The sequence below is a fragment of the Paralichthys olivaceus genome, chromosome 6 (assembly GCF_024713975.1).
Source record: "Paralichthys olivaceus isolate ysfri-2021 chromosome 6, ASM2471397v2, whole genome shotgun sequence".
Lineage (NCBI taxonomy): Eukaryota > Metazoa > Chordata > Actinopteri > Pleuronectiformes > Paralichthyidae > Paralichthys > Paralichthys olivaceus.
Window position 1 is genome coordinate 21,533,987 of NC_091098.1, and position 19,909 is coordinate 21,553,895.

At 39.8% G+C, this 19,909-nt stretch overlaps 2 protein-coding genes across 4 annotated transcripts; both read left to right on the forward strand.

The window, feature by feature from the left end:
• The first annotated feature begins 280 nt into the window (after window positions 1-280).
• LOC109635149 (6-phosphofructo-2-kinase/fructose-2,6-bisphosphatase 2-like) lies at window positions 281-12,640 on the forward strand. Of its 2 annotated transcripts, none has more exons than XM_020096107.2 (17): window positions 281-430; window positions 1,375-1,581; window positions 2,523-2,648; window positions 3,533-3,629; window positions 3,800-3,866; window positions 3,956-4,030; window positions 4,119-4,175; window positions 4,262-4,386; window positions 5,106-5,313; window positions 6,047-6,193; window positions 6,283-6,387; window positions 7,092-7,221; window positions 8,741-8,803; window positions 8,895-8,959; window positions 10,111-10,311; window positions 10,953-11,008; window positions 11,098-12,640. In XM_020096107.2, exons 2-16 carry the CDS (start codon window positions 1,503-1,505, stop codon window positions 11,004-11,006), a joined length of 1,599 nt encoding a protein of 532 aa, XP_019951666.2. In that variant the 5' UTR covers window positions 281-430; window positions 1,375-1,502; the 3' UTR covers window positions 11,007-11,008; window positions 11,098-12,640. The 2 variants fall into 2 exon arrangements, with proteins under 2 accessions (XP_019951666.2, XP_019951667.2); XM_020096108.2 differs by having other exon boundaries at window positions 299-430; window positions 1,468-1,581.
• A 909-nt stretch (window positions 12,641-13,549) lies between these two features.
• On the forward strand, window positions 13,550-18,846 carry LOC109635257 (complement component receptor 1-like protein). Of its 2 annotated transcripts, none has more exons than XM_020096327.2 (11): window positions 13,550-13,717; window positions 13,810-14,007; window positions 14,943-15,042; window positions 15,115-15,188; window positions 16,024-16,248; window positions 16,699-16,893; window positions 17,419-17,515; window positions 17,612-17,685; window positions 17,763-17,942; window positions 18,029-18,214; window positions 18,662-18,846. In XM_020096327.2, exons 1-11 carry the CDS (start codon window positions 13,663-13,665, stop codon window positions 18,685-18,687), a joined length of 1,410 nt encoding a protein of 469 aa, XP_019951886.2. In that variant the 5' UTR covers window positions 13,550-13,662; the 3' UTR covers window positions 18,688-18,846. The 2 variants fall into 2 exon arrangements, with proteins under 2 accessions (XP_019951886.2, XP_019951887.2); XM_020096328.2 differs by having other exon boundaries at window positions 16,702-16,893.
• The last annotated feature ends 1,063 nt before the right edge of the window (window positions 18,847-19,909 follow it).

Sequence of the window (19,909 nt, forward strand, 5' to 3'; positions counted from 1 at the left end):
GATTATGATCAAACTGTGGATTCACATGGAAATAATATTTTCCCTTGCGCTGAATTCAAAAAGGACAGGAGATGTTGTACCATTAGACACATGCAGATTCTTCAGTGTCAGTAAAAGTCTATTTTCATTCAGTAAAAACTGTTTGTCCTTTCTAACCCAGCTGTTTATAAGCGATGTTTTATTTTTTAAATCTAATGTCCTCATTCCTTCACAGGAGAGATTTTATTTTGCCGGAAGTTGACTGTGGTGAACTTCCGGCAGCAACAGCCAGCACACCGGGGGGGCGGAGCTACATCAACCGAGCAGAAGAAGCAGAAGAAGAAAAAACAGAAGAAGAAGAAGAAGAAGAGTCTCCCCCGGTGGAAGCTGGTGATGGCTGCTGTTTAACAAACAGCAAAATCAATCAAATCAAACACCTGCTTCCTGTTCGGTGAGTTCACATCATTCATGTTAAATATCGACTCTTCCGGGACGTTTGTTTCCTTATTTGTTTTTAGCGACATTCGCTCTGAGAGGAGCCGAAGTGATGAAGTTTGAGAAGTGTTGCTGCAGCTCATCTGTGTGAGACAGGAGGGGGTTCTACTGACACACAATGGCGACAGGATTCCTTAAGGTCACTCATGCATCACTGATATTTTACTCTTAGTGCAAAGCTCTGACTTTGTGGTTTGCACCGTGTGAACAAAGAAAGCATCACTCATGAATCACCTGGTTGTGTTTGCTCTCATTTTATCTATCATCAAATGATCTTATTAACCAATAACTAATGTCAAATCTCTCCTGACTGCCTCCATGGAAGTCTGCTCACAGAAATGATTTATTTTTTTCATTCACATGAAACTGAATGGAACTGATCAGTTTGCAGGTTCATCTTGTTTTGTTTTCACTGCTTTTCTTGGTCTCACATCAGAGTCACTTTGATCTGTGTTAGTTTTGGACTGTTGGTCCATTCAAAAATAAATTTAATAGAACCACTTTGTCCTGTAGGATATTGTCATTTGGTGTTTTGTGTTTTATTGCTGCCTAATACTGAATATCTGAGATTTGTAACAGTCAGTGAAGAAAATGACAAACATATGGAATCAATCATTTCAGCAAAAGAAAGCGGTTCTTCTCGTCCGTTAAGCTGTCATCAACACTTGTTTTGGAATTTTTATTACACAGAATTGTAAATTAATAACTTGTTTTTCCTGTCGATCAATGATTAACGTAGGATTAAGGAACCAGTTTGCAGGTCATGTGGTTAATGTCTCCACCAGTGTCCTACAAGGAATTCTGTGTTTTTAGTTCAAAGTCTTCAGCATCTTAAAATGTATCATCATCTTGGATCAGAACACAAGTTGGCATCTGACAGTGTTTCTCTGCTCTGTGCAGTGTTTGATGTGATACAGCAGCGTCCTGTCCTCACCAGAGCAATGCTGACCTCATCACACCAGTGACCTTATAGTTTGCCATTCCCGCTTCCAGCAAGACAGGCCAGCAGGACCCAGATCAGCCCCGTCATGGCTGCCCGGCAGCAGAAACCTGCAGCTGCAGTGGAACCTAAAAGGACGGACTACAGAGCCAGCGAGAAGAAGTGCTGTGAGTGGTTTGTCTTTCCTCTGACGGTGAAATGTTGAATCATTACCTGAGGCGCTAACCTGTTCTGTATTAATGATTGAACTCTGCACGTTAACTGTGATGTTGTGATCTGATGCTGTGTCTTAATGGTTCTTTAGCAGAGAAAGATAAGGTTACAGCAGCTCTCATGTCAGCTGTGACGTACCTTCTGCCATTGTTAGGAGAAGTACAGTGCATGGGTCTGTTTGCACAAGCATACATTACCACACACACACACACACACACACACACACACACACACACACCTTTTGAAGGAAAGCACTACTGAAAAAGGTCAACACTCTGAGTCTGCCACTGTTAGAGTCACTGAGCTCAACTTAATTATAACTTCACAGTCAGATTTTGAAGAATCTGTTAATCAGAAAATATATGAATGAATTGATTTCACCAAATATGTATCTTGAGCACAAAATGGCTGCTGCCTGTTTGGTCTCAAAGTTTCAGATCTTGAGTCAAGTCTGGTCTGGCCTTTGTTTTGACTTTTTTTTTCCGCAGACACAGACAGAAGAAGGAGAATGGCTGGAATATTTTCCACTGCATGTTCCAGCCAGCACAGGACACAGGATAACTCAATTTGGTTGCTAAGCAGCAGGACTTTGTGAAACATTATCCAACAGCTGAGAGGCGACAGCGTTATGACGAATATTTTAAACTGAGAGTTAGCCAGCCGGTAGATGAACTTTGCATGTGTGACTCCGGATTATTTCACAACCCTCTAACTCCTTTGTGACAATTTGTATTTGTGTGGTTTGTTATTCAAACTATGTAAATAGTGTGTATATCTGGCCCCTTATCACCAACATCAGCTTTTAGAGTTGGGATAAAGTTAAAGTGAGGGCAAATCTGAAACTCAGCTCGCTTAATAATTAAAATCTGTGTTTGTGTATGTGCACAACCTGCAGCTTGGGCTTCCTACATGACCAATTCTCCGACTGTAATCGTGATGATTGGGCTGCCCGCAAGGGGGAAGACCTACATGGCCAAGAAGCTGACACGCTACCTCAACTGGATCGGAGTGCCAACTAAGGGTCAGTACAGAAGCAGCACATGTTTGAGTTTTCTGCATGTCCAAGCATTTGATTTGTTCACAGAAAATAAAAGACAAATAACAAAATGAAATGAAACATCTCTGCTAAGGTCCAACAATCCTCTTATCCCACATTTAAGATCACACACTAGATCTGGATTTTTGTTTGGATCCACAACAAATTTCAGACACTCAGATATCTGTCCCCTGAACACGCATGATTTTTTTTCATCAAGATCCTTGAATTCGCTCCAGCTCGCAATGTTAAAGAAAGAAACAATTCCTTGAGTCGCCTCCTGATCCGGATCCACACCAAAATTGAATGAGTTCTTTCCTGACCCATAGTGCATCCTTTCAATAAGTCTTGAAGTAATCTGTCCAATAGTTTTCCTTTAATCCTGCTAACCAACAGACAAAAATGCAGACAAAAACACAACCTCCTTGGGGGAGGTAATAGGTTAATTCTGAATTCAGCACCATTGTGAGGCCTGTGAAATGTCAGAGTGGTTTTACAAAGAAAGCACTGTGTTGTTTTTTAAAGGGACATGTCTCTGTTTTCAGTACAAACATGCAGGTAAAATAGAGCGGGGCCATGATACACACTTAACCTAACCTACAGGAAAACCGATGACCTTCAGGGATATTATGAGCCACACTCCTGTGCTTGAGGCACTGTTGTGTTAATCTGTTGTTATATTTAAGTCTCTGCTCCCATTGCATGGCTCTGTTTGTAGTTGTGCACTTAAACTGTCATTTGAAAGGAATGCAGGTGAACATGTTTTGCAGACGCAGTTGAGATGAAGGTCACCACCTTGACGGAGCTCAGACAGCACATGAATCCCCTCTCCTGTCGTTCACTGACTCTCTGGCTTGTTTCTCTTACAGTGTTTAATCTCGGAGTTTATAGGAGAGAAGCAGTGAAGTCGTACAAATCGTACGACTTCTTCAGACACGACAACAAAGAGGCAATGCAAATTAGAAAGTGAGTCATAAAAACAGATCCTCTTTACATTCATCTCTGGTGTAGCAGACTCATCCTCCACTGCTTAACACCTGCTCTGCTTTACATGTATATCATGTTATTATTATTATATGCTGCTGAAGAAGCATTCAAATAGCTCATGATTTCCCCTGATAATTGTGTTTCCACAGAAAGTGCGCTCTGGTGGCACTAGAGGATGTCAAAGCATATCTGAATGAGGAGGGAGGCCAGATCGCTGTGAGGACACACAAAAAAAACTGAAGTGAATTCTCTGTTGATTAATATTTTGTGTTATTTTTAGTTTATTTATCTAACGTTGTTTTCAGGTGTTTGATGCCACCAACACCACCAGAGAGAGGAGGGAACTCATCCTGAATTTTGCCAAAGACAATGCATGCAAGGTCAGAAATTCATTGATGATTTAATCGTGGACCTGATTTTTACACCATTTATGAACTAATAATTGATAATAACGATGTCTTTTGTCAGGTGTTTTTTGTAGAATCGATCTGTGATGATCCAGACGTCATCGCTACAAATATTCTGGTAAATTATGCATTTGTGTTTAGTTTTTTCCTGCTTTGTTATCAGTGACACAGTAAGTCATGGCTACAAATGTCTCTTTCATGAAGGATGTGAAGGTGTCCAGCCCAGATTACCCTGAGAGGAACAGAGAACGTGTCATGGAGGATTTTCTGAAGAGAATAGAGTGTTATAAAGTCACGTACCAACCTTTAGATCCTGACGAACATGACAAGTAAGAACCTTATTTTTTTGTTAAGAATGTAACTATTTAGATTTTCTGTCTTGAAATTGGTTACACCTCTCACCACGAACACAATCTATGTAAAAGTCAGTCAGAACGTTCTGTTTCTAGTCTCTAATTCTTGTCTGAAAGAACATGTTGTTGCAGAAGTTGTCCTGCAGGTGGACACAAGAGCTAAATCTGAATTCAGACGACTATTGTGCACTGTATTGTCTTTTATTTACTGACACACATTAAATCCAAAACTGGGAATGATTGGACGTCTTGTTGTCATAAATTTAGGTCATAAAATCTGATTGTTTAGAAATTAAACAATCAGAAGTTGTAACTTTTTAAACTCCTGCTCACTGGATAAACTGTAGGTGGCAGTTTGTTTTCTTTATTAATCAACTGCTGATATTTGCAAATCCAAATTACTTATTATATATGTATTTAAATAAAGTAACACAACTGAGACTCAGTGGTTACTTTCTTATGTTTAATTGCAGTCAGGAGTTGTTGATCTTGTTGCACCTTGTCACTGTTAATGAGCTGAGCTGCTGACGCACAACACTGCAGCATGTGATAAAATATCAGGATATTGTGGCTGCACTGAAAGTACAAGATATTCTTTCCTAATCCTTGTTTCCCTTTTAAATCTCTCCAGCTTTGTGTGTGTGTGTGTGTTTTTGATTCACTTTCTGTCGTCGTCTTCTCGCTCTGACCGACAGGAACCTGTCCTTCATCCAGGTCATAAACGTCGGCCGTCGTTTCTTGGTGAACAGGGTGCAGGACTACATCCAGAGTAAAATAGTCTACTACCTCATGAACATACACGTACATTCCCACTCCATCTACCTCTGTCGCCATGGAGAGAGCCATCACAACGAGGAGGGACGCATCGGGGGAGACGCTGAACTGTCAGAGAGAGGCAAACAGGTTCTTCAACATGTCCTCACACTTAAAGATATGTGGATGCTAGAAAGACCGCAAAGTCTATAGAAGTCTTAAAAGAATTGTTCAACTTATTTAATTAGTTAGATGAGAAAATGTATAACACACTCGTATTTGTCTTTATATGATGAGGTCTACAAATTGTCTGATACTGATGTCAGCATGAATAAAAGATTCTTGATTGTTTTTAGGGGTGTGATAAATGTGATGTCACCACCACAAACATTTGGCATTTATTTTTGTTCCCTGGTTGCTTGGCAACCTCATGCAGATCACTGGTGAATAAGCATCTCAACCACAGTGTGACGCTGTTACATTTTAGGGATTACACGAAGGAGATTTATCTTTCGTCTTGATCTTTAGAAGTGCTTGAAGCTAAGCTAAGGTTGCTGGCTTCACAATTACTGATTAAGAACAACTCGTCTAAATCTTGGCAACAAAGCAAAAACCAGTCCTTTAAAAATGTTCAGTACAACTCAACAAGCTTTGACAAACTGATTTTGTCCTAAACTTTAAAACAACATTCAGGCAGTCTCCATTCACCGATGACATTTAAAAGTATTAATCAATGAAATCCTGCTTCTGCAAATCAGCTTTAAAGCCTTTAGGGAAGAGCTATTATACTCTAATATTCATTTCATTTACTACGTAGTTTCTTTTTATGTGACTATGTTTCAGTTCCCCAGTGTAAACGTCCCTTTTCTCTGTCTTTCATCAGTTTGCAGTAGCTCTGAAGGATTTTGCTAAAGAACACCGCCTGTCAGACCTGAAGGTTTGGACCAGCCAGCTGAGACGGACCATTCAGACGGCAGAGGAGCTGGGAGTTCCCTACGAGCAGTGGAAGATCCTCAACGAAATAGATGCTGTATGTCTTCTTTAACGCCACAGACAGACAGATGCACTGTGAGGGCATGTCATAGGTTTTTCAGTGTTATCATTTCTTTTGTGTTTCAGGGTGTGTGTGAAGAGATGACCTATGAGATGATTGAGGAAACGTACCCGGAGGAGTTTGCGATGAGGGACCAGGACAAGTATCTCTACCGCTACCCTGGAGGAGAGGTGAAGGCTCTTTCCTTACTTTACTCTAACGGTGCTGAATAATAATTTGTGATGTTGCCAGTTTGAGTGTGTTGAGGACTTGTGTAACTGACCTTCACTGAGTTGAGGGTTTGTTAAGCTTGTTTGGGAAGTTAAGTACACTTTTCTATAGCTGCAGGGTTAAAGTTAGTGGAACTCCAACCTTTCTTTCTTTCGCTATGTGGAAATAAAAACATGCATCTGACAGGTAAAGGCTTATTTATACAGCTTTTTCCTATGAAAAGAGATTTGTCCATTTTAATCGATGTAACCATTAATGCCCAATTACATCCTTTGCATTGGCATGGTTGTAAAGCAAAATATCCACTAGAGGGCAATGCAGAGTCAAGAGTTTCTGACAACACACGGAGATGAGGTGGCATGTACCTGAGCGATACATGCCTGTAGTTTCTTACCAACTTACTCCACCATTATCGAAATTTCCTCCTTGTGTCGTCTTGATTTATCTTCTACATTGCCCTCACCCCACCCCCAATCATTTCCCGTGGTGCGCAGGACTATTGTAATTGAGTGGAGACCACAAATAATAGATTTAATATAGCGAATGTAACTTGAAGTAAAACAGCATAAGAAAGTGACATAATCCGCATTTGCTTGTACATTGTGTGTTAGTATATCTGAACCAAACCAAACTCTGTTATTGTGCCTTTCCCCTCTGTCTGCAGTCGTACCAGGACTTGGTTCAGCGGCTGGAGCCAGTGATCATGGAGCTGGAGCGACAGGGCAACGTACTGGTCATCTGTCATCAGGCCGTCATGCGCTGCTTGCTGGCCTATTTCCTGGATAAGGGCGCAGGTTACGTACATGAATGACCAGAAGATGCTGCACATTATGAAGACACGTTTACCTTATTCTGTTGACTCCTCTAGTATAATTTTACTAGAATTATATGATAATTACCACCAGGCAAGACTTCTCCAGAGAACAGTAACTGAGCTTAAACTGGCAGAACTGCTTCACTGAGTAACTCAAGCTCATATTGTTTGAGTGTTGAATGTTTCTGAGGGAGATGATAAAGACACACTTGAGAGATATTAAATGGCCCTAACGACCAATTTACATTTCTAGCACTTTAATGGGAAATAAGAGCATCTGCTTTCATGATACAAAGATAACTAGAAAATAAATGCCTCAGTCCAATTAGCAGATTTACAGAAAGACTTTTGCCAAAGTGAAGATTTTAGTGGCTGAGTGCTTTGTTGAAGCCAATACAACGATAAGGCCTCTTTTTTATTTGGGTTGTTGGAGAATGTCACATGTAGCTCGACAACATTGAGACATTTTTTTGTGGCCTTGACTTATATTTTCCCATTTCCTCTGCTTCCACTGTGCACTGTAAAGTGTGACAGCTGCTTGTATTCTGTTAAAAATAATTCGGAACAATTAAATTAATTATCGCACACTGTCGAGCACAGCGTGACTGCTCAAGCTTTATCCTCTATGGATATCTTCACTCATGCACAAGCAGCACCTGAGTCTTAGACAAAAACAATCATTTCTTCTGTGGAAATGAACTGACTGGTTTGATTAAGTATTTTTCAGGTGTCGTCCAATACAGTTTTACAGCTTGTTAGCCTGTTAGCTTGTAAGCTGCGTTAGCTCTATTCGGTGAAAGAGACACAGAGAGCAGCAGTAGATTACTGACAGAGCTGGTAAAAACTTTTTTACGGTCCAAAGAAGGAAACACTCAAAATGAACACTGTAAGCAGATAACCTGATCACTATAACCAACTTATTTAAACGATTCTGTCCAAAGCTTTTTGATCCATATAAACAGTTGATCACTATATCTGTGATCACCATACCCAGTTTCCACTCTATTCAAATTCAGGTCAGTGCCTTTAGATATCCAAGCTGTATTTATTTAAACAACAGCATCAATAAAGAAAAGAAAAATACAAAAAATGTAATACACCCAGACAAATACTGTTCCGCAAAGAATCGAGGCTCAAAACAGAAATAAATAGAATTTAAAAATAATAACATCAAAAGGCCTGATCCTTAACTTGTCATATGGCAGACAGAGGGGTGCATCAGTCAGCAGAGGAAGTGGTCATTGTTGCAGCATCTGTGTAAATGCTCAATCACAGTTAAACCAACCATTGTGGCTGCAGCTCTGACTGCTATGTTTTCCCACTGGATCCTCCCAGAGGACATGTAGCACCGCACACTTAAAATAGGCTTTTACAAAGCACAGCATGAGCTCTGCAGTAGTTTAACACTGACATCACTAACATGAGCAAAACTTCCTCTGATTTAGAAAATATAAGACGACACAGAAAGTCTCAAGTTATTTTTATTTTCCCTGTCACAGATGACCTCCCTTACTTGAAGTGTCCGCTGCACACCGTCCTCAAACTCACCCCTGTGGCTTATGGTGAGACTCACGACACGGTTCACAGGTTAACTAAATGTTTCCCGGCACATTTGTGAAGCTTTTTTCTCTCTCTCTCGTCCTCCTCTCCTAGGCTGTAAAGTGGACATGTTTGACCTGAAGGTTGAGGCTGTCAACACTCACAGGGACAGACCATTAGTAAGTTTCTTTCTTTGAATGTAATGTAATTTCTGTCTTATCTGAAGTTGTCGCCGTCCACCCAGTTCACTGCGATGCATGCGTTGAACTCAGGTCAGGGTTATATTCACAAGCTCAAACCAAAATTACACACGGCAGTTTCAGCTTTCTGGAACCAGATATAAAAGCTTCCCAGGTCCAGATACCACAGCCTAAAGCTCTGTTTGCCCAGAGGGAAATCTTCACACTCATTCTTCTTCTCAGATGAATAAGAACATGTTTACGCTTTGTCTCTTTGAAAAGTGCTTGCAGGCAGATTTTGATAGCGATGAACAGAGCTTTGTTTGCTGTTTTCACATTCCCTGGCCTTATTCCTGCTATTCTTATTACGTATTTGGTATTTTGGTGGCAGGATGTGTCTGGCGTATCTGTAAACAGGGAGAGATTGAGATGCACTGGGTGTGTTAGCTGCAGGGATTGACTTCACCAACCAGATAGTAAATATTTAATTTCATAGGATAAACGTACTTAATGGGAAAGATTAAAGTATTAAAGTATGTCTGGATATCCCGTGACTAACTCTCCCAGTACATCAGTATAAGTAACTCTCCTCAGAGACTCTTCAATCCACACCCAGAGCCACAGGATCCTCTAAGGGCACTGATTTCATGTTTCTGAAGAATTGATTGGTCAGTGGGTGGAGGTCTTATATAGCTTGATCCCTCATCTCCAACCGTTCAGCATAGTTACCATGGTGATTTACCCCGAAACAAAGTGAATGAGCTTCATAGGATTGAAAACTCTGAATTAAACCTGAAGTTACCCTGATAACCACAACTCCTGCTGTTAAGTACAGGGCCCATGTCTGTCCCCTGGTTGTCGTTTGTGGCGAGGGTTTCAATCCTAGACAGAGTGGGTGTGAACACATAAAGACATTTACTGAGAAACCCTGTTGTTAAATGGAGTGAGAGATATCCTGTCTGCTGAGACCAACATTACAATGGCTTCTATATTTAGTGCTGGTTGTCTCAGTAGCTGTTTTTCTTTCTTTGCCTTCTCACAGTCAGTTACACAGGATACAGTGATTTCAGACCGAGGAGAGATTTAATTAGTCCCACATAAAAAGATGTAAGAAGTTAATCAGTCCACCTCGTGTGTTCTTCACTGAGCAGAGTAAAGCCCGGACAGATGTTGTGCCGCCAGCTTTCCATAGAAGAAACAGCTTCACTCCACTGTCCAGCCAGGACCAGATTAAACGTCCCCGTCTTTATAGCATGGGCAACCCTCCACAGGCCCGCATGTCCCAGCCCCCCACTTTACCCAGCATGCAGTTCTCTGAGGCTTCAGAGGGGGCGGAGTTGCTGCAGAGCCAGGTCAGTGTTGTAAATATAACTGTAAATGATAGTAAAAGAATAACTCATGAACTAATCAGTGAATGAAAATTCAAATGTCAAATTAATTTAAAGATATAATCTGTAACATTTCTTCATTCAAATGTCTAAAAACAACTTTACTCTTATCTGTCAGTTGCTCATTTTATCTTTCAGAACCTCAGTTTTCCTTTTAACGAATAAAAGAGTCTGACGTCCATGTATTTCTTTGTCGTTTGCAACATCAGTTGTTAACCAGTTTTATTACAGAGTATGTATTTTAAACTATTTCATCTGTTTCAGGCCTTCATATATTCAGATGTGTGAGATCACAGCTCACATACAAAAACCCAGTTGTGCTGTTGTTTTCCTGTTAATGGATGTTGACCACAAACACCAGTGCCCTTTACAAACATGTTGAATGTGTCGAGTTAGATGTTATAGTTTTTTCCTTGTGTTGTTGCCCACAAAGTTACTTTTATTTAAGTCTTACTTCAGAAACAGGGAGTGTTTTACTTGAGCTGGTGACCTCAGATTTTAATATTAGCTCGAGCTCAGTCAGTGCCAGTCAAAACAAACTGCTCATTCCTTTTCTGGTTTGATGTTTTCCTGAAAGTCTCTGCCTCTCCGTTTGCATCTCGCAGGAGTCTCTGAACGGTTTCAGTGCAGCAGACACAGACGACTGTGTTCACAGTTAGAGGTATTTTCAGAGTTTCCCCTCAAATCTTTAATGTGCAACACCTGAACTCTCCACCAATAATATCTCACAATCTTTACCATTTATTTCAGGCTTTTCTTCACTTGAATGTCTCACCACTTCTGAGGACCAGCCGTAAAAATCGCTACCAGCTTCTGCCATGACAACTCAAACACTATAGTGTGCACCATGTCTGTATTACAGTATTTATGTGTTGTCTATTTAGTTTAGGGGTTGGAGATCTAAAGAGTTTTATTTTATGATCAATCTTGAAGTAGTCCAATCACAGAGATTGTTATATTTTATGTCATTATTTAGTTTTCTGTGAAGTTTATCTGGCAGCGGTTGACACTTCCAAAGAATATATGATAAATCTGTTTAACCACATCAGGAAGCATTTGACGGAACATGCCGAGTGTCTTTATCTCACCAGGTCCCGAAACATAAAGGATTTTAGTTGACTGACGCATCGGACCAACATTGAAAAGCAGCAAGCGATGGAAAGAGGTGGCTGAGGCCGTCACGTACATTTGCGTGACCATATTGAAAACTGTCTTTAAAGCAATATTGTGTTTCAAATGGTGCAAATAGAAAAGTCCATGGGCTGGTTTGAGTCTGGATATTCTTGACTGTAAATTTAAAAATCCACAATTGAGATCACACTTCATGATTGTGTTTAAAAAAGATTGTGATATCTTTGTTTTGTGTTTTTTGTGTGAAAGCTTGCCCACCCGTAGTTCAGTTAATGTTGGATAAGGAATGTGTGTACTGAATGAACTCAATGCCTTTGCACAACAGCCTTCAAAAGTGCTCTGTAATCCAGCTCATATTAATGTAAAGATATGTAGGGACTTTAGTTTGTACAGTAGTTCACCTGTCACGTTATGCTGTATTAGATGTAGGAAACTGTGTGAAGTGTGTACCTCAGGAGAGTGCCTCTCTAGAATGAAACTACATGCAGCCTTATTTAGTTTGAATCTTTCTTAAAATGTACTTATTTCAACATTCCCAGGTAATGTGTATCCTTCCTCTGGTTGTTTTATTTTTAGCTGTTTTTTAAGCATATTAAACGTTAATTAGATTTTTGCCGTCGGCTGGGATAAAAATGAATGAAACCTTTTTTGGCCCCTTTAAATAGTGTAGCAGCTCCAGTGTCTCTGTGACACTTATTCCACTCATTGTCTTAAATGAACAGCTTGAACACTGTGATACTAAACATGCTAATCTTATTTGAACTTTACAAAATGGATCGATATTTCAAACGTTAAATGATAAAGTTTTGAATGACACGGGGTATTTATTAAGCTTCGATGCCACCTAGGTTCTTCGTGTATAACTTACATCAATTATCTATACCACAAGAATACTGTATACTCAGTACTGCCTAAATAGTATCCATATAGATGACATCCATTCATTTGACATTTATTCCTGATGTTACATGTAATCTTTTGGGAAAGTGCCTTGCAAGGCTGTGACAGAAGTAATCAAGATTATTTTAACATGTACGCTACATGAAATTACAAATTCTGTGGATTGGCAAAACATTCGGATGTTTCTAAAAAGCTGTAATGTTATTGCACACTGTTGTGTATGTGTATCATTAAATGAAGATCAGTTTAAACTATTCTTACATGGAGTTTTGTTTTGTTCAGAGTATTTTGACCTCACTCATACACATTACATAAACACAAACAGTTCATCTCATGAAATCAGTCAAGTTCATACAGAAGAGAAACAAACTATAGTCTTTCTTTAACAGATATTGGGCAAAGCACCAGATTTTAAGGTAATTTATAATAATTAAAAATTCATAACACATTTAGTTTCCCCGTGTCTATGCATCTGTTCATATCCCATTCTCGTGAACACTCTGAAAAACCTTAACCTTCTTCAAACTTGGCACAAATATTCACTAGAAATCATAGATGAAATTATGATATTTTGTTGGTCGAATGTCGCTCTGACATCACATGATATTCCTGCAAATGGTTTATTCCACTGTGACATAATGTTCTGGGCATATCTAAGACCATCACAGAGGAACAGAAGGAAATATTGTGACCACATTATGACACAGTAACTGTAGTTAGAGATATGGAGGAGGAGGAGAAGGAGGAGAAGGAGGAAAGGCTCAAATTATCAGTTTTTATTTAATCTGCAAGTTGCTTTGACGTCTGAAATCATCTCAGAGTGGAGTCAGATAAAGAAGCTGTGATTATTTCCTATGACTTGAGCAAAAAATAGGCTACGTAGATTTAAAAGAAAAGAAAGTTCACTTGTGGGAATTTGATCTCCACATTCATGTACTCTCTACTTCTCTGGAGCAGTACAACAGATTAACATACCAACCATATCACCAGCATGCTTCTCCAGTTTAACTCCCTGAATCCAGTCTTCATGTTGTTCCCACAGGTTTAGTTTAGTCTCTTGTGTTGTATCAATGTTTTTTGTCCCTGCAGCTTCATGTTGTTTACTTCTTGTCTCTGATAGTGTGGCTTCAGTCTGCTGTGCCTGTGTGTGTGTGTGTGTGTGTGTGTGTGTGTGTGTGTGTGTGTGAGAGAGAGAGAGAGGGAGAGAGAGAGAGACACCCCTCCTGTATAAATGACTCCATCTGTTTAATCCCCTGTTCATTTAGTTTCTCACAGGACACAATCATGAGGAGCGTCTGCTGGGCAGCTCTGGGTTTATTCTCTGCTCTGCTCGCTTCAGGTAAATTTTTACCCTCAAATAAGAAACAAAACACTGAATGTGATTATTTCTGATATTGTCCATTCATGGTGGTTGATCTTCCAAAATAAAAGCCCAGATGACAAAGAGATGCTCTGCACCTCGGGAGCCGCCGCACACCAGGCTGGAGGAGAAGTTCAGCCGCAGACAGAGCTTCAGCAGCGGGGAGAAGGTTCAGTTCAGCTGCGCAGAGGACTTCAGTCCCTCCAGAGGAAGCGGCTCTGTGCAGTGTCTGGGAGGAAGATGGACCAAACTGACTCTGAAGTGCGAGAGTAAGTTAAAGACACAATTATTATCCTCTGATGTCAGAAATAAAAGACAAATACACTGTTAATGTTGACTTTACGTCATTCAGTTTGAGAAGTAGCTTAACGACCCCTGGCGGCCTGATGGGTGACCTGCATGTAATTCTAATACTTGAATTTAAGGACAACCAATATTTAACATTTGCTTTTTAACATATGCATTACAAAAGGGATGGCTATTTTTACAAATTTGTATTTTATCTTCTATAAACCTAAATATTAACACAGGATTAAAGGATGTGGTTAAAACTCGTATAGCCCAAATTCACAAATCACAATTGCTCTCATAGGGCTTAACAAGGTGCAACATCCTCTGTTCTTAACCCTCGACAAGAGTAAGAAACAACTAACAAAAAACCTTTAACAGGGGGAAAAAAACAATATGTATGTGTATATATATATATATATACATATATATATATATATATATATATATGTGTGTGTGTGTGTGTGTGTGTGTGTGCTTGGATTTATATTTGACAATGTCTTCAGATTATGGTATCCTTTAACATGTATATAACATGTTAAAGGCCTGTGTATGACAGGGGAATAGAAATAAGTGACCACCATTATCTAGTATGAAGTTATCTTTATAGGGTATTTGATGTTTAATAGCAGAATTAGTTTTTACTTGTAAAGACTAATTTATTTCCAGGATCCTCATAGATATGAAAGAAAATAAGGAATATCTCCCATTATAACAGGGAGTTGTCCCAGTGTTGGTTGAGTTGGAAGGTTGTTTGCATTACCTTAAGGCACTTTACGTTGTGAGGTCAAGACCTTTAAATATTCAGGTAATCAGATTGATTATTTGCCCCTTCCATCTCTCTCTCTCTCTCTCTCTCTCTCTGTCTCTCTCTCTCTCTCTCTCTCTCTCTCTCTCTCTCTCACATTTCTTACAGAGAGATCGTGTGGAAGCACCAGGGATCTACAGAATGGACAGTTGTTCTATGAAGGGAATTCTTACGTCGGGGAGAAGGTTTATGCAACATGCAATGAGGGGTAAGTCATACCTGAGGACGCTCATATAAAACCTGCTCAGCTGTGTTTGACTGTGCTGTTCCATGTTGACAGATACACTCTGAAGGGACTGAACTACATGATATGCAAGAAGTCTGGATGGACTGGTGAATTCCCGACATGTGAAGGTGGGCAGTGTGATTATCTGAAGCTCAGTCATGTTCTTTACACACTGTGGTTGGCAGAAACCTCGAGGTGATTTAAACTGGGAGGTATCGTGTCTGTTAGAACCAGTCCCTCCCTGAATGTGACGCACAGTGACGCTGTTTTAATGATTTAATTAATCCCTTAATTCACTATGTGAATAAAGCTGTGGAAAGTGATGAGATGAGTATGAGTAATTCAGACTAACGTCACGTCAGTGTTTAGTGATTCTGTGATAAGCACATTCTCCTGCGTGTGTGGCAAGGCTGTAAGTTTCTGATTTTCTCAGAACGCCTCCAGCAGAGTTGTGTCGTCTTCTGTAATATAAATTTTTCACAACTCCAACTTTGATGTTCCTTTAACTTCACAGTTTGCTTTCAATATTTTCAAAGCTTTAAACCTTGAGTAAGTTAAATAATACAATTACCAACAGAAGGATGGAACAAAGTACATTTACTTCAGTACAAATTTTAGGTGCGTGTACTTGAATATTTATATTTTCTACCTATTTGTACATGTCTCAGAGAAATTTTTCTACTTTTTACAAAACCCCAATAAACTGCTATTTACACATGCATGTATATGTGTAATGAGTATTCTCCTGTGTGACGACTTTCACGTTTGGTACATTTAACTGATTATATTTTGATGTGGGACCTTTTCTTTTTTTACATTGTTGTATTGTTACTCGTTAACTTTGTAAAGCAATTTCTGTAACTTACCGTGCAGCACAGCAGGTTTGCTCCTTGTGTTTAAGTAAACGATCTATTCAGGAGGATCAGAACCACATGTCAATAACTGAGATTATTGTCTCATCAGAGAGGGCGACCACCTGCTCCCCCCCTGCAGTGGCCCAGTCTGTGAAGGCCGGTGGGAATGTGTCTGTGTACCAGGCGGGAGATAACGTGACCTTCACCTGCAGTCAGGGTTTCCAGCTGGATGGAGCTCCGCAGGTCACATGTGGCCCCGGTGGACGGTGGCAGCCTGGGCTCCCTCGGTGTCTGCCTTCGGCTGAAAGACCTGATCAGTCCTCTCACAAAGAAAGTACGTTTTCTTCTGGATGAAGAATTATCGCTAGAAGTTATGTCTATTTGTTTGTTTGTGACCATGAGACTTGATGACAGGATGAAGCATGAGTCAGGAAAGAACCCATTTAATTTGGCACATATCTAGATGAAGGGAAGAATCCTGGATTAACTTTTCATTTCCTAACTCTGTGAGAGAGGAGACGTTTTATGACATTTTCACCAGTTTCCCAGGGAATAATTCATGGAACTTGAATTTTTTTTTAAACATATTTCATTCATGAGCCTTTTCAATTTGTTGCAGATCCAAATACAAATCTGGATCCAGCGGAATTAAGCATGTTTGTTTAGTGTTTTAAGGCTTTTTACAATAACAAATGAGACCACAAACCTGTAACTACAGTCAATGTGTGGGTGAGATGATGTGGATTCACTAGAAAAACATCTGAACTGACGCTTTCCTCTCCAGCAGGAACATGTGGCAAACCGCTCCCCATCAAAAACTCCAACGCCAACCTCGCTGACAAGTATATCACCATGACAACCTTTGCGTCTGGTAACAGAGTCCAGTACACGTGTGACGTTGGATACGCTCCAACTGGAGGCAGCAGATATCGCACCTGTAGGAATGGGAAGTGGACGCCGCTATTCCTGAAATGTGAACGTAAGAACTTTTAGATTCTTTTACAGTCAAACCTTGGTTTAAGGTTTTGAACATTAATGAGCAGCTTATCTTTGAATCCTAACGTCATGAGCAGTAAAGTATTGGATTCTGATAAGAAAATAAATTAAATTGGCATAATACAATTTAGTTAACTTTGTTCAACAGTTATATTAAGACAAATGCTGACTTTAATTTATTTGTGTATTACCAACCGAAGCAATTTTGTTTGAGGAAAGTTGATGCAAAATTTTTCCTTTTTCAGTGTGGCTCACTTGATGGAGGAAAACTGCACCATTTTGTATCATCTCCAATGCACACTAAAAACATTGATTACCAAGTAGTAATACCACAAATACTTTTTAGTTTTTAACTTAAAAAAATCAATTCATTACTAAAATAATACATTTTTAGTTGGTTAACATTTTTCTTTTTCGGTTCAGTGGACATAAATATAGAAACAATATTTTTCAAGTTCAAAATGTCCTGACAAATTCTAAGATTTCTTTCTGTTGTTGTTTTCAAAAGCAAAGGAGTGTGGCTCTGCAGGAGAGGTTCTGAATGGACTGTTCACGTACACTGGATTAGAGTTTGGAGACACTGCTACAGCCGTCTGTAATGTGGGGTGAGACGACACCAAACAATTCAACTCCTCTTTTATACTGACTCTTGTTTTCTACATATTTAACTCCTGCCTTCTCTTTTTATGTCCTGTCCGCAGGTATATTCTTGTCGGACAGGCAACCAGGAACTGTTTGAGTAACGGCTGGGATGGACGTGTTCCTGTTTGTGAAGGTGCTGTGAACAAACGAAAACTTTTCAATCATAAACATATCCTGAATCTCTTTGGTAATTTTTTGCATCTCCTCCAGCTGTGGTGTGTGCGGAGCCTCGAGAGGTGACAAACGCACAGAGGAAAAACTTTCAGGAGCCACCGTACACGTACAGGAGTGTGATTAACTATCAGTGTCCTGCGGGATCTCTTGTTGGACAGAGGGAGATCTGGTGCACTGAGGACGGGACGTGGAGCGCACCCCCTCCTACATGCAAAGGTCCGAGATAGACACAGACCTTTTTTTGTACAACTTTCCTTCTTCATCATGAGAAATCGTTTTAATTTAGTTCCCTGTCTTTGCAGTGATGACATGTCCATCTCCAAATGTGGCCAGCGCCTTCTGGACGGGCGCTCAGAATAACCTGTACCAACACAGGGACACTATATCAATCGAGTGTAACCGAGGCTACACATTGATTGGCCCGAGCACCGTTACCTGTGGTCACGATGGTCGATGGTCCTCTGTTCTTCCCAAATGTAGACGCGCATGTAAGTAAACAGCTATTTGTTGAAGAGACTTGATGTTTTTACTTAAAGGTTCAGTGTGTAGAATTTTAGATATCTAGTGTTGGAATTGCATGTTGCAGCTGAACACCCCTCACCTCACCCTCTCCTTCCAAACATGAAAAAGAAACTGTGGTAGCCTTTAATTGTCATAAAAACTCAAAAGGTGTTTAGTTTGTCCAGTCTGGACTAATGTAAAAAACATGGCAGCCTCTGTAGAGAGGGTCCCCATAAAGTATTTGAATATAAATGGCCTTTTCTGAGGTAAAGAAAACTAGAATTCTCAAATTTAGATGAAATGAACTAGTGAAAACATCATGAGGATTATTCTACATTCAATTTCAGCCAATAGTTCCCTTTCACCTAAATCTTACGCACTAGACCTTTAAAGACATTTTTAAAACAGTAACATTTTAATGTTTTTTTCCTCAGGGCGTCAGAGCAACCGGAGGTATTAAATCCAGAAATTCGACAGCAGTCAGAGGAAGGTGAAAATAATATCAAGTCATTCCAAAAGAAATGCCTCGTTCTTGTAAACCCACATTTCAATAATACACCAATAATCGTATTTGCTCATGAAACTTCATATAGAGACATTAAAATGTGTTTGAAATGAAGCTGAAGTACAGTTTGTTTATTTCAAGAAGCGTTCTGGGCAGCGACAAGTACAAACTTGTTCCATTCACCTCTGTACATTTTTTTTTTCTTTACAGTTGATAATGTTACTGTATGTGTATCATCTCTATAGACTAAACGGTGAGTGAGCATTTCATGGACAAACAAGCTACAAGAACATAAGAACACCAATTCCATTCATTTAAAAAGACAATACAAAATCCAGACATTTTTTTTTTACATGAGCAATAACAATTCAAGTGCAAATATCATTATCAACTCTATGATACATCATAGCAAACTCTTGTTAAAAGGCAACAATTAAAAACAAAAAACTACAGGTTGCAGGAAAAGGTGATGATTTTGGTCGGGAAGGGGGGGGGTTTGGGGGAATGAGGGCGTGTGGGCAGCAGCACTGGGACGCTGCGTGATGACGTCTGCACAGAGAAATACAAGTAAAATCAGTATTTAAGCGAAAAGTGTATAGAGGGGTTTTATTTTTTCATGGCTTGGGCCAGCATTGCCCTCAAATTTGACAATGTGGTCAAATTCCCTTTGTGTCATCCTAAAGCTCAGGTACACGATACGACTTGTACCATCGCGAGTATTTTTTTATTTACATTTACAAAACATCCTCCCTGAATTATTATTTCGTTATCAGAGAGTGAGCGCCGACTCGATTTTTAATTTCTTTCGAGGGTTGAAGGGGGTGGGGATTATCATTGTCACGTACCAACCACGTAGCCATCTGCACTGATGACACTGATATTAAAGGAGTAGCTCAGACATTTTGGGAAATTTGCTCATGCACTTTCTGGCCGAGACTCCCGTCACCACTGTGCTCGATCAACTCTCCCGTAAAAATCACACACTAAGAATTTATCAATTAAGTCAAAAAGTCAGAATGTGTTAATTGAGCTTAAGAAATGTGGTTTGCAGAGCAAGGCTAGTTTCCCTCCATTTCCACTCTTTATGCTAAGCTAAGCTAACTATCCACCAGCTGTGACTTCCATACGGACGTGAGATCAACCTCCTCCTTTTTCACAAATGCCAAATTCTACTCCT